General features: G+C 31.5%; 1 protein-coding gene across 5 annotated transcripts in view; it reads right to left on the reverse strand.

The window, feature by feature from the left end:
• Positions 1-14,915, reverse strand: part of Myo61F (unconventional myosin 61F) — a 225,143-nt gene that overhangs the window by 32,560 nt on the left and 177,668 nt on the right. For all 5 annotated transcript variants that reach the window (XR_015042187.1, XM_035351277.2, XM_035351276.2 and 2 more), the window contains exons 22-26: positions 12,938-13,022; positions 11,819-11,873; positions 3,596-3,700; positions 2,840-2,923; positions 2,663-2,756 (exon numbers count right to left, since the gene is read on the reverse strand). Coding sequence is in view for 4 of the 5 variants with exons in the window: in XM_035351277.2 (XP_035207168.2) it covers positions 2,663-2,756; positions 2,840-2,923; positions 3,596-3,700; positions 11,819-11,873; positions 12,938-13,022 (423 nt within the window). In the remaining variant the exon portion in view is untranslated. The remainder of the gene's footprint in view (positions 1-2,662; positions 2,757-2,839; positions 2,924-3,595; positions 3,701-11,818; positions 11,874-12,937; positions 13,023-14,915) is intronic.

The raw sequence follows: 14,915 nt of genomic DNA on the forward strand, positions 1-14,915 counted from the left end.
AGGAATGTGAAGGAGATAATTTGAAAATTTTAAAGCAGGTGATTTTGGCCTCAGTGATAAGCCACACTCTGGGCAACCATCTTTGAACGATGATAATATTATCAAGACTATGAATGAGCAAATCCTTTTTTGACAACGCTGTAGATTGTGGAAAAGCTTATTTTAGCTTAGCAAGTCATTTCAGACCACGTAGGTCCAGGATCAGTCTATAAATATTCCAGACAGGTGCCTCATGAGGTGAGAAAAATTTGCATGATCCGAGTCGTCACATGTACATCTCTGCTTAGAATAAAAATGGACCTTTTTCGAACTGAATGATAACTGGATATGAAGAATGGATTACCTATGAAAACATCGTTACAAAACGAGAATACTGCAAGCCAAAAAAAACCTGTTCTCTCCACATCTAAAACTGAGTTTTAGCCTGAATAAGAGAATGCTGTGTATATGACAACACCAATGATTAAGCATTTCGGAGTGCCTATGGTTCTAACCATGTACCTCCACATCATAAAAATATCTAAGTAATGAGCAGAAATAGGCAACTTACATAAATAGTTAGTTTGATGCAAGCTAGAGGGAGCGACATTAGCTTGAAAGAGTTTAGGCATAGAAAAAAATCATTACATTTTGATTTTTTAAAAATTTTGTTTATTATTTTATATTTTTATGACAGATAAAATACAAAAGCAAAAAGCAGAGAGGAAAGATTTTAGAAATTAAGAGACTTATTGGCATATGGTACTAAATCAGTAGTAAAGTTTGTGAAAACGCGAGGAAATGTCTAAGGCACAAATTAATTCTACGGGCATGATGTGATTTTTAAAGGAACAGATTGATAACAATGCAAAGAAGGCCACTTTTCAGTTCAGTTTGAGTAGAATATAGCAATTTGGCATGGTCAGTGAGGAATAGCAATTTTAGAAGATAGAGACGTCCGCCTTCCCGGTGCGGGAGCTGGAACTGTCTACACCTTTTTAGCAGGAGGGTATATGCTGTAGTCTTGGCCCATGATGGCTCTTTTTGTGAACTTGGAATACCAGGATCATAGACAGGAAGCTGTTGAAGTGCTCGGTTATCAATCTGTTCAATTTTGAGGAACAAATTTTTAATAACAACATCAACTGATTTAATGTTAAGGTCTGAGTGAATCACATCAGTACGGATGAACCAGGCTAAGGACTAACCGTAAGGTTTTACTTTGAAAGGCTTGTAACTTTTTTATGCGAGTCTTTGCAACAGTACCCCAAATGGTACATGCGTACATAAAAATTGGTCGAATAATTGAAGTATAGAGAACAACTTTGTTTCTGATAGACATATGGCTCTTTTGAGCTAATAGGGGGTAAAGTTGGGATCTGGAGCTCTTCACTTTATTGACAGCATTCTCAGTGTGAAGATGCCAGAGTAGGTAAGCATTTTGCTACGAAATGCCTTCGTGAATAACTCCACTGTCCTCGGAAGTGCAGTGTTTTGCTTGGAAAACAAATTGTTCAACAATAAGGACTTCTTGGCTCCGGAGAAAATCATTCAGGCCTTTAAGTAGCACAAATTCGTATATCTTAGATAACGAAGACAGGAGGCTCATGAGTCTGTAATTTTGAGGATTTAATTGGTACAGGCCAGGTTTTTGAAAGGCACTATAAGTGCACGCTTCCAGCTTTGAGGAAAATAGCAATGCAACAGCTGTGTATGGTGAGATATCCAAGGGTCAATACATGATGAGCTTTTGAAACCTATAGAAAAGCTCAATTTGGAGAGATACTGCCAGCAAATACATTTAGATAAATCAGTCAAAAAAAAAAAAAAAAAAAAAGATGCCAACGATGTTCAAGAGGAACATCATACTACATCATGATAATATCAGATCACATGCTGTTTTGGTGACATGTCAGAAAATCGCAGAGCTAGGCTAGAGAATTAGGCCTGCATCCACCATACTCCTCACACCCAACACCCTCCAATTATTGCTTGTTTCTGTCCTTGCAAACTATTTTGAAGGGGAAAAATTTAAAACTGAAGCAGATGTCAGAAGCAATACTCGCGTTCTTCATCTGTAAGGACAAGACATTTTTCAAAAATAACACCTACAAATTGCCATCATGCTGGCAAATGAATGATCAAAATTATATTGTATTGTAAATATTATTAAAAGAATGAAAACTGTATTATTTTCTTTCACATCCTAAATAGACAGAATTTTCAGTAGATCTTATACTTAATTTACATTTATGCAGGCAATGTAAAACAGCTAACATTTAAGCCTTTTCAATTTGCTATTCCAATTAATATCAATTATACATTTTCACCAGATAAGCTTTCCATCTATACAGGGAATGCCTCTCAAAATTTGCCACCCCTAAATTCTGCCAACTAGTGCAGCAACCACTAGCTCTGGTGTCAATCCTGCATTTATAGTTAAAATCTACTCCATATATGTCTCTTAAAAGGTTTTGGCCAAGGCTTTCCAAAAGTATAAGTGATCACTAACATTTGTAGGCATCCAAATTACCATACAAAGGAGTGGAGTTAAATTAATTTGAGTAGAAAAAGATAGTTTGTTTTTCACATAATGAATACAAAAGCAATCTATGTAAAACTGATATCAGTAAAATTACATCTCTACTGAATGAATTAAAAAAATAAGGATTAAGGAAAATACCTAATCTACTGCAGACAAAAGGCTTGGGAACACTTTGAATGTAATTATCTTTCTTGCCTTTGAACAATTCTTCAGCTACAATCTTCTGATCCAACTACATAAGAAATGTGTCTTAAATTAATTTTTTGAAAGGCTAATGAACATAAAAGCAAACTAACACATTTTAAATAAATATACCTGGAATTTTCTTTCTGGAGTTAGGCTCTTTACATATTTTCGCATCAACCAAGTTTTATGCAATTTTTTTAAGTAAGAAGAAGCCTAAAAATAATTTTTATAATAAAATTTTCATGTAATATTTTAGGCAAACAACTGTTCAGAAAATTAAATTATTCATGATTAACCACTGAATGACTGAAATAAATAAAATTTTGCAATTTAAACACATTTATTCATATAAAAAATAAATAAAAAGTGCATTTTTCATTACTTTATATGTTATTTTTCAATATTGCACATTGGTTGCAAACTTCATTATTGCACCTGCCTCTAAATAAAAAAAATTGTAAAATAACATGTTAAATTTCATTACTATCATTGCTCCAATAATAGTAAAGAAATTTAATATGCACTACTTCAATTTTTACGCATTTTGTGAATGAAAATAATCACGTTTGAAATAATAAAATCAAAATCTAATCAATCATTTATAATTTCATTTTTTCCATTATAATTATATTTCTTTTAATTAGCTATTTTTCATACATTTCCCTGATATAACATTGCCTGAAATGCCATGATTATATTACAGGGTTTGCCTGAAAACAAACAAACAAAAAAATGAGATTTAGAAATAATGGGCATACCAATAGATAGTATATTAAGTTACAGTTAACAGAAATCAAGAAATTATTTCTGGAAAAATGAAAAAACCTTTTAGTTACTTTTGCCATAGGATATAAAATATAACATAACTATAAATATCAAACATACTTCTCTGCAAGATGCTGGAGCAGGTGGCCAAGATGTATCAAGAAGAGATGTAGGCAAATTGCAAGACAAACGTTTAAGATATTCAGCTTTGACATTCCAAAGGAACTACGGAATGAAATATCTATTTTAATGGCAATAATCTACTTTTTAAATTAACACATTCTTAATTATGCGCTGATCAAAAGCATAATGATTACAGCTATTTTAATAAAAATTTAAATTCAGAAATAAGAAATCGACTGTATCTTCTCTTTTCATACAACAGATTCATGTAAGCCATTTGTCTAAATATATGATAAGCTGTATTTTACAAATATCAAATTACATTTCTAAAATCTGAAGATTAAAATTACTTTTACATTTCCCATTCTTTCAGGCAGAAAAATGACCATGGCAATATTTTACAAACAGTTTGTTTAGATGTAAGCAAAAAAAAAAAAAAACAGTTAAGCACCGACTTTTAATAAAGTATATATTTCGAATGTAGACAGACATGGAACCCTCTTCTTAAGAAGCAAAAAACTTTTAGCTATATATAAATGAAAATGAACTCATGTGCAGTGATAAAATACAGGGTTATCCAAATTAAACTTCCCCAACTCAGAGGCCTGTGCAGAGTGTTGTATGGGTCATAATGTGATGAAATTTTAGAAACAGACACTTCAGATCATGCGCTTGAGATTTATTAAACAAACAAAAAAAAAAAGAAAGTACAAGAAGTTGGCGATAGGTGGCGCTGCAGATCAACAAGACATTCTACACATGTTCTATATGCGTGCCGTGGTTCTCTACAATTCTTTCCATTCGCAAAGCAGTGTGTTCCACAGCGGAATGCAGTAAGTCCACATTAATTCCACGAACATGTCGAATAATTGCGTCTTTCAGCTGTGCCAAGGCTGCTGGGTGTTCTCGGTAGATCCGATCCTTTAAAAATCCCCATAACCAAAAGTCGCATGGTGTGAGATCAGGCAAGTGGGGAGGCCAAGCTGTAGGGAAACATCAGCTTATCACACGTGCATCGGTAAAAGTTGCACGTGCACCTGTTGAATGCCACGAAGGATATGGGGAGGTGCACCATCCTGCATAAATATCGTGTCCTGGAGGCGGCCACGTTGTTGCAGTTCAGGGATCACAAACGTCGTCAACATGCCCTGATACTGTTTTCCTGTGACAGAGCAGGTTTTGAACCCTATTGGAGTCACCTCTTCAAAAAAAAATAAGGCCCAATGACGAATGTTGCAGTGAAACCGCACCATACAGTAACCTTTGGAGGGTTCAAGGGCACTTGATGGATTGCGCGCGGGTTTTCACTTGCCCAAATGCGGAAGTTGTGCGTATTCACTTGACCATTCAGGTGAAAATGGGCCTCATCCGTCCAAAAGATGTTCCACGGCCAAGCAGCATCGAATTCCATTCTGGCAAGAAACTGCAACGCAAATGTTTCCCGAACTATAGGATCCCCGTCGGACAGCTGATGACGACTATGGATTTTGTAGGGAAAATAACCAAGGATTCGACGCATCACACGCCAGACGGTCGTTTAGGGCATATCAACAGCACAAGAAACAGTTGGCACACTGACAACACCATGTGGCGATTGGCTAGTGGGGTCCTTAACCGCCAAAGCAACGTCCTCTACACGTACAGATTCCACAACCTGTCATCCTCTACCTGGTAAAATTCCCAGCTGTCCCGTTCTTTCGAACTTCTTAATCATGTCTCGTAGAGCGCATGGTGTCATTGGTCCTCGGTGTAAGATCTTTAGCGGACGGAATGCTCTTATCGCAGCATAGGAGTTCTTGTCATTCTGGTAGAAAAGTTTCACTAACAGAGCTTTGTCTTTCAAAGTCGCCATTGTGCATCAGCGAGCTGGAAAATTGTGTATCAGGAACCATTGTGTATCAGGAGCTACAAAAGTGGAAGACGAGCCTGTGCAAGGCCTGTCTTCCACTCTTGTAGGACTCGTCTTTTGGATACGTTGCGCAGAAGCTTTATTTCTGCAAATCACGTTGCTGCAATATGCACATTACTAGTGTTACAGCGCCACCTATCGACAACTTCTTGTACTAATTTTTTTTGTGCAATAAATCTCGAGCGCATGATCTGAAGTGTCTGTTTTTAAAATTTCATCACATTATGACCCATACAACACTCTGCACAGGCCTCTGAGTTGGGGAAGTTTAATTTGGATAACCCTGTATATTAAAACTGCAAATACAGTATGCTTAAGCACATTCAAGAAAATTAAACTTCTAAAGATTTAAGATTTACTTTTTAAAATTAATTTATATAATAAGATTTAAGTTAAGCTATTCAAATAGCTAAACAATGAATCAGCTGAAGACGAAATTTTTTTAAATGCACTTGAGGTAGTACTTACACAAATTTAGATTTGTCAAAATATGTTTACTGTTTAAATACAAACCAATTATTCGAAAATGTTTCTGTTTATTCTGTCTACATTCATGCATGTTTTATAATTTTCAATTAAGCTCATAAAATTTTATGAATTTGCAGATAGAAGAACATTTAAAATTATACAGAAAATTTTTGCAGCTGATTTTTTTTTATAAACAATAAATTAAAAAAAACTGATGTGAACACCACATGATTTCCTTGTATAGCCTATTAAATTATACATACTTTTTGCACTTCTGAACTAATTTCCTGGAATTATTCTAATTTAATTAACAGATCCCTGAAGGTAAATTGCAAATTTTGAAAATTAAATATCCCAGTCAATTTGCATTATACCAGAGGTTTATAAATTTTTTCTAAATATAAGCATAGAAAACAGGAGACTGCATTAAAAGTTAGGTTTTGCTAGTTGTTGAAAATTATTTTAAATATGACATTACCAAAGCATGAATATTTTCATCATTTAAAACACTTCTGTAATAAGAAGCATATGACTACGACCAACAATTATGAAAATAAAAACAAGGTAAGAGGGTGGGTGTATATATATAGGTTTGGTTAATGTGGTTAAGGCAAAGCCTCGAGGGCTATCTGTCTAAGGGAAGGGATGCCTCCATGAAGGGCTTTCCGAAAGAAATTGGCTCGTATACATGTTACACATAGGGAAAACCATGAAAATGCCCATGCAGCCAACTGTTCGCAGGATTCGAACCTCAGACCGAACTACCAGTGTTTAGAGTCTTTACCACTCGCTTTCTGGTGGGCTGATAGATAAATATGTTTAATACTGACAATTGCAATTACAAAGGAAGGTGCACAACTAGATATTATAGCAGTCTCAAATACAAAATTTCGAAACTCTATGGCTAATCATTTTTTAGTTATGTGAGATACATACATATGTACGTCATGAACAAATCCCTTTTGAATCCATTTTACAATCCATTTTGGAAAAAATTATCCTTTATTCTGTCCGTACATTTCAGATGTCATAAAAAAAATTATCCAAAATGGATTCGGGAATGATCAAAATGAATATTTGAAATTTTTCGCAATTACAACACTTCCTTTATTTCATATAAAAAAGTAAAAATATGCAGAAACTATTACAAATTTTTAAACTAAGATTTTTCAAACTGATTTTTGTTGATACTGAAGAAAATCATGATTTTTAGAATCATTTTACTATTGATTCAAAAAACTTTCAAAGATACAGTACACCTGCTTCTATTTCACTTGATATTTAAAATGCATAAAAATTGCTACAATATATGGTTTCAAAACAGCTGTATACATTAATAGTGTAAATACCAATACGGTACAAAATTCTAGACCTGGAATTGTCAAGACTCCCGAGTATTTCGGAAATCCCCGGTTTTTAGATCATCAGTTTAAATCTTAAACGACATGTAGAAAAATGACAGCATTTAATAAGATGATGTGAAGAAATAGCTGTTTATGAAATAATGATGCATTTAAGACTAAGGGAATAAAAATTTACAAAAAAAGGTTATTAAATATTTATATGTTTGTTTTATTAAACATTTCTTTTAATGCATTTTTTAAGGTGTCGCTTTTCTGTGCTACTTTCTCTTCAGTTTTATACAAAAATATAATTTCTTGTTCAGTTGGAAAGTTCCATTATTCAAGTTCTGTTAACTGCCAAGTTGAAAATTCCCACTAAATTGTAAACTGAAATCTTTTCACTCTAGAAAATCTTTGTCACTTTTGTCACTATCAGTAACGATATTTTCTGAATTTAAAACCATTCTGCATATGTCACCACACACTAGTTGATCAATGGTTGGAGCTCTGTCATTGCAATAGAAAAATTTATTACTTCTTCAATTATTACCACTTCTCCACACTTCTTATCGAATTCCATTATATTTATAATTTCACCATCTATAATATTCTAAATCTATGCCAAAATAAGGCTTCTATGTTACCAGTTTTGAAATCGCACTTTCTTAAGCCTGGAATTGCACCAATACTGTTTCCTCACACCAAGGCCACTACAAAAGGCAAGTACCAAATATGCTTTCACTTTGCAGATCTTGCTAGAGATCCAGAATTACAAAATCTTTTGGACATAATCAAAAATTCAATCTTTAATTTTGTTATGACAGCTGTTATAATAGCTTGCAAGAAATAATAAGCTGGATCAAATCAGTCTAGGAAAAGAATAATTTGCTATGTTAACTGAGCTTAATTTCTTCCAAATCTAATTCTTTCTCACTTCTGCTATTATGCTAAAGAAAGAAAATCAGTATCAGCAGCAAAAAAACATAACTTTCTATTTCACTTACTAAGTAAGTCAGATAGGAAAATAGTAACCCCCATCCACAACCACTTAAGGTCTACAAGTGTGGTTATAGCTACACGCCAATCACTGGCTATGGTAATTTAGTCAGAACTGACATACAAGAATTTCAGTCAATCAGGAGGAAAATCACATTTATGAAACATCTACCTCTTTCTTGAGCATTATATTCTCAATTCTAAATTTCATAAAAAAAAAGTGCTGGTGATCCGAATATCAGACATCCAGATTTTGACTTTGTACTGTACTGTATTTTGTTACCAAACTATGCAGTACTTAAAGAACAAAAATTAAATAGCATTTTTAAAGCATTAATTAAGTAGTTAGCTACAAATTAAGTATTCTGAACATATTTCAGCATTTTTGCATTTAACAATTTGTAAACAGGCACGATTTTTTACACCTCTGAAGATGAAGTGAGGGAACAAACCCATTTTCTGACCATGTTAATCAACATAATTTAGAAATGTTACCAATTTGAAGAAGCTTAGAGAAAGATTGTCTATACATACTAATTTAAAATCTTTACAGAATAATAATTAGTATTCTCAGGTTTTACACATCTTTTACAAGCTGTACATACACATCACTTTCTAGTGGGATATGTTATTTTAGCAGTAGTAATTATTTTTTTATAATTTATATTTGCAAACATCTGCTAATAATTTTAGATTATTATCTTATCTTGAAGTGAACCTAGATACTGAAGGCCTTGTTTCTTGATACTGTCACATAGACTCAAATCCCACTTTGTATCCAAATATATAAATATGTTCTTTTTACATTATTGTTTTGATATTTATAAACCCATTAAGGGTTAAACAGGGCAGAGTTTATCAAGAACATTACAACTCACTTTGACTATTTCACAATTTTTTCTAAAATTTTAAGAAAAAAGATCATTAACCTATCTACACAATTAACTTATTCATGTTTCACCCTTGAACTCAAGCTTAAAATTCCAAAAATAAAAAATAAGTACACATATTGCTCATATACTTATTTTAAAAAAATTTTCATAAGAAAAAATGGGCACTTTTTCTTTACTGTTTTGTTGAAAATGATTTGATTGTAAAAGGAATAAAAAAAGGATTTTTTTTTTACAGTTTTCCCCGATTTTTGAATCATTTTTTGTTAGTTTCATAAAATGCAACTCTGTGAATATTTATAAGCACTCTAACTTATTTTTTCATTTCCAGATGCTGCAGTAAAGTTTATTTGCTTCAGTGATATATTGATTGCCCTTTTTGTTAACTGAGGTTTTCAAATTGGCAGATAGCACTGTGTTGTTAACTGGTTTTCAAATTGGCAGATGGGTCTATCATTCAGATAGCAACTTTTATTCTTATTCCATGCTGCAATAAAATACCAGAATTTGGCACACAATTATAAAAATTGCCCATAAAGACATGTTACAAATAACTGTAAAATAGCTCCAAAACTGATTATATTCTGTCTGGTAATGTGTTATTTTCTTTAGCATAAAGTGCAGATATAATCAGACATGCTTTCACAAACCATTCAAACTAGTATGCCACACTTTATAATTTTACCTGAGTTACATATATGAAAGCATAACCCGACTCTTCATAGAATAGTGGCTTCAACAAGAAAATTCTTGCTACAGTTTGTAAATGTTTAAAAATTCTGGGAAGAAATAATCTAATACTGATTAATTTTGGCTATCTCTTCCCTTTACCTGCATTAATTAGATTGCAAAAAACAAAAAAAAAAAAAAAACAAAAAAAAAAACTAACATCTCCATACTTGACAAAATTTGTCTCCATTTGTAATTTAGAGGGGAAAAAAAGGTACAACGTAACTTGAATCTACAGTCTAAGACTCATTTCTGGTATCTTTTCTCATGTCTCAGGATACGATTCTCATCACCAAGGATAAACCAACAGATTTCATTTCCAAAACAGAACTATCTTTCAATTTTTATAAATTTTTTATATCTTGAAATTCATCAGCATTCTAATTACAGTTACTTATTTGACTTTTCCATTAAAAAAAATATGAATCATCATCTATAAAAAGTTTATCTACATTAAGAATATTTGTAGGCTCTGAGGATGACACTTTTACATTTGTTTCATCTAAATATATTTCCTAATTTGGATTTGTCAATTTTAGTCTATTCCAATTTCTCTTCAATGTCTGAATCCTTTTCCCTGCTTCTGACGTAAAACAATATGCAAAACAACATGCACAATAGAGCCCCTTTTTTCCCCAAATTTGAAAAATATCACTTTCTTCCAAATAATTACTATCACAATCAGAAAATTCACAATCACAAGAGTAATCTGATAACTTTTCAACACCTATTTTACTTCCATTACTATGTGAATCGTATGAAGCTATTTTCAAAATAGGTAAAATTGCAAATCACAGGGTGTGGCAGAAAGACCTTTCCATTTTGGAAGTAACATAGCTATGGTTGAAAACAGGAAAATGGAATACAGTTATGGACAGCATACCACTGAATAGCAATTTGCATACCATTTTAGAATAGACCACAACTTGGTCAGGAGAACACCCCTGCTTTCATTGTAGAGCACTTTATTCACATAGGAGGTTATCAAAAAGATGCAAAAGCAATACAACTTGCTTTCTGCATCTACTTCCCACTCGGCCAACAAAATCCTATTCCCAACAAACAAAATTGCCATTGGGTATCCAATTTTAAAAGTCCTGAAAAAGGTTAGAAGTTGCTACAATTATGCCTAAAATAACTCTCAAAGTCTAGAACTAAAAACAACAATCGAGAAAGCCTATGTTAATGTATAAGTAATAGAGACCACCGCATGAGTGATCTTTTATTTACATTGAAAAAACACATCGATATAAAATGGCATTATGTGTACTTTCAAGATAAAAAGAAAATTTTCATACCTTATTTGTTTTGGATTTTATTCGCTTCCGAAATCAGGAAGTTCTTCTACTGCAACCTATATTTGTACCTGCTTTGAGTTTCCTTCAATTTTACTCCAAAATAAAATTCTCATTTCCACAAATACATATTTTCTTTCATTTTTATATCAATTTAGTACATTTTATTTTATGGTCATGTAAAAGCAAAAAGTGTTATAACTAAAATAGCTTTCAATGCCATCATGCTATTACAATACCATATAATAAGTTAAGATATTCATGCATTTAAATTTCAGAATTTTATTTTTGCAAGGGTTTTTAAGTACTTTTTTTTATACTTTATAAACGATAAATATATTTCTCTCTTTAAAAAAAAAAAAAAAAAAAAAAAAAAAAAAGTCGCTTCAGCTGTTGAATTTCATCTTTCAACCTTTGATGAATAGCTGACATATTTGCCATTTTGGATAGATTAAAAACTTCTGTGATGAAATTATAAATCATTCAACATTTATAAAACAGAATTTGATTTAATTAGGAGCATAAGGAAACTGGAAAATTGAGGATTTTAAAAATCCAATACATCACATCAAAATAAAATTTATACTTACAAATTTATTATGCTTGTTTTCATGTTCATTCCTATGGATGAATCCATTAATAAATCTATTAAAAAAACAGTCATTTGTTAATTATTTAAGATTTTTAGATGCTTCGTTTTAATTTTATGCAATTGTATTCTTAAAATATTTCAAATTTTTTTAATTAATATTAAAAAATCAATAAAATAATTTGAAAGACATAAAATGTTTTCATTGTATACTCAAATGAAGCTTTCATTTTAAAACAATTTCCTCATACCCCCAATATAACCTTTTTATTATTTTTTTTTTATTTACTGTATAAGATATCTAAATAATTTGTATCTATAGATTTATTTGGTACTTTTCCGTTTTGCCGGCGCAAGCGATAAAGTCGCCAATAATGGTACAACCGATGCCAAACGGAATATTCTCGCTGGTAACCTTTTACGCCTCATTTTCAAAACAAGTCGCAACCATTTCTTACCAGATTGATTGTTTCTTTCAATACTGGCATATAATTACATAGAATTTTTATCAGATAGTTCAGTTTTATGTCTAAGGCCATTTTCGGTTATTAAGTCAATTAGGATGCAATCACAGCTCTTACCCGAAGCCGAAAATATAGAAAAGGAAATTCAAGGGTTAAATTCATCAATTCTAATGAGAATGCATTAGTGAAGTAAAGCACTGCAGTTTTACATAATTTCTGAGTAAGCTATTCGTACGCATTGAAATATTTCTTGCATTTAAACTTGTGTTCCAAATTAAGATTTAACTTGAAATTAATGTAAATAATTACTGAGAGCATTAGATTTTTGTAGAGTAGTTTACGTGAGATGAGATCGCTTGGGGTCACGTGATATGAACCGGCGAATCAGGATGTTGAACCATGAAAGCATAGTAAATTCTTAAATTAATATCTTTTTACAAATTTATTGTCTTTATTTATTGGCTTTTTTTAAAGTTTTAAGCGATATTAAAATGTTTATACCTTCAAAAAAAGAATTCTTAGAACTAAAATTTTTTTAATATTTTTTATGTGTATACTGTATGTTGTCGCCAAGTCTGCTTGGCGAGATTTGCGCCGGCGAAACGGAAAAGTACCATTTATTTTTTAATTCATTTTTGTCTTAAACAATTACTTACTTTCTGATCACTACAGTTGCCCATCTTCTTCTTGCCAACAATTCTCGAGCTAAATGTCCTCTCCAGTATCGCGAAATAAGATTTACTGAAAGGAAATGAAGAAATTATAATAATTAATTTTAATACCATTAAGTTTTTTCCTTTTTATTTATTATACAACTCAGAAAAAATTTTCAGAAACTACTTTATTATAATTAGGTTATTCTGGCAACGCAAACAGCCTGTTTAATGAAAAAACATGTTTTTAATGTTGGCTTAAAATAGCAAGTAGTAATCAAATCTTTTAACAGTTATTCAAAGCACATGCTCATGAAATTCATATCAAATCATTACTCTTACTATATACATATTTTAATAAGTCCACATTTAAGCATTTTATAGTCATTAAAACATACTCAACATCAGAATGGAACATATTTACTATAAAACTGCGTAAATATATGACAAAAATTTTGGTTTGATCGCATGTCCTTTATATAATCCCAAAGTAAAATTTTAGTTTTCCCAAAAATTTGCCATTGTGAATAAAGTGGCAATAAAATAATTTAGGCATGATTAAGAAACTATGCGATTATTAATTAAAACTTTGCAATTTTAAAGAAGAAATTTTTAGGGACTCGTTTTACTTTTTACCTACGATAACAGAAAAATTACAAATTATATTTTTCTCTTATAGAATAATAAATGAAATAATTATGATAGACATTTGCCATATACAACAACAAAGTAATATGTTCCATTTGAATGCCTTCATTGCATCTGAAAGAAATATACAGTGAATGCTACTCTGTCACATATGCTCTCCATTAATGGTACTATTTTTCAAATTAGTTGTTTTATTGCTTTATTCAAGACATAAGTTAAAAATAACACTATTTTTGAATAATATATCTGTCACTGACATGCTGCGAGTGCTTGAAAAAACGTTCATCTAGAGAAAAAGACCAATTAAATGATTATTTTAGAGCCAATAAGCACCAGAAAGGCACTGTTTTAACTTAAATAATTTAGACATGATTAAGAAACTATGCAAATTATGAAAATTGCTAGATATATTATGTACAGTCCTGCAAACTTGACCTTCTGTGGATAGAGGGGTTGAAGAGTTACCAAAAATGCTAAGTTTTACAGAAGAAGGGATGAGTTTTTCACAACTCATTCAACATTTAATTCAATAGCAATTTCATTAATATTTTCTTTTCATCAGTCTATTATGGCATCCAGTTCCAATTTCATTATTATGTTAATTTATTTTGTTTCCTTCTTATTTTTCATTTATACTTGCACAGACAATGCAACACTTGTAAGCCTAGATATAATTAGAGAAATTCTACTCAGAATGAATTAAAAGTTTAGTTTTCAACAGAATAAAGTCATAAACCTTCACGAATTCCTGCCAACAGCTAGAAAGTAAAAAGAATGTGAGTGGTAATCAACAGCAGCCTACTTAACTTTCTTCAATCACATTGTCACTCAGAGCAGGAATGGGATACATTGGAATTTCCACAGAAAAAAACAAAAACTGATTCAGTCACCAAATTCATTACATAGGTTACAAGAAATATATAAGAAATAATGTCACTAAAGAGAGAGAAAAACTGCAAAATTAAAATACCATAACAAATATTTAGATAGAAAAGAGAACATATAGCTATTCATATGCATAAATATGTACTGTAATTGCAATAATACAGTAATTGAAAAGTGTGTATACTGTTTGAACTGTATAGGCGATTTTAGAAGATATAATGTTAGGTCTTATATTTCTTAAGTTCAATTAATTTTCTACTTTGTTCAATTTAATGTTTTTAAGAGATAAATTTTTCATTTCTTGCTAGGAAAAATTATAAAGCTGTAATACCCAAAGTTTAAGCTTAAAGAAAGATTTTAAAGTTCTTTGCACAGGATTTAAGCAAAATAAATTTTAAATATAAGGATTAATCCCTTTTACTGCCGTGGAAAATGCACAAGATTCACT

This window comes from Stegodyphus dumicola, chromosome 7, assembly GCF_044657685.1.
Source record: "Stegodyphus dumicola isolate Sdum_Otavi_A_Nest chromosome 7, ASM4465768v1".
NCBI classification, from domain to species: domain Eukaryota; kingdom Metazoa; phylum Arthropoda; class Arachnida; order Araneae; family Eresidae; genus Stegodyphus; species Stegodyphus dumicola.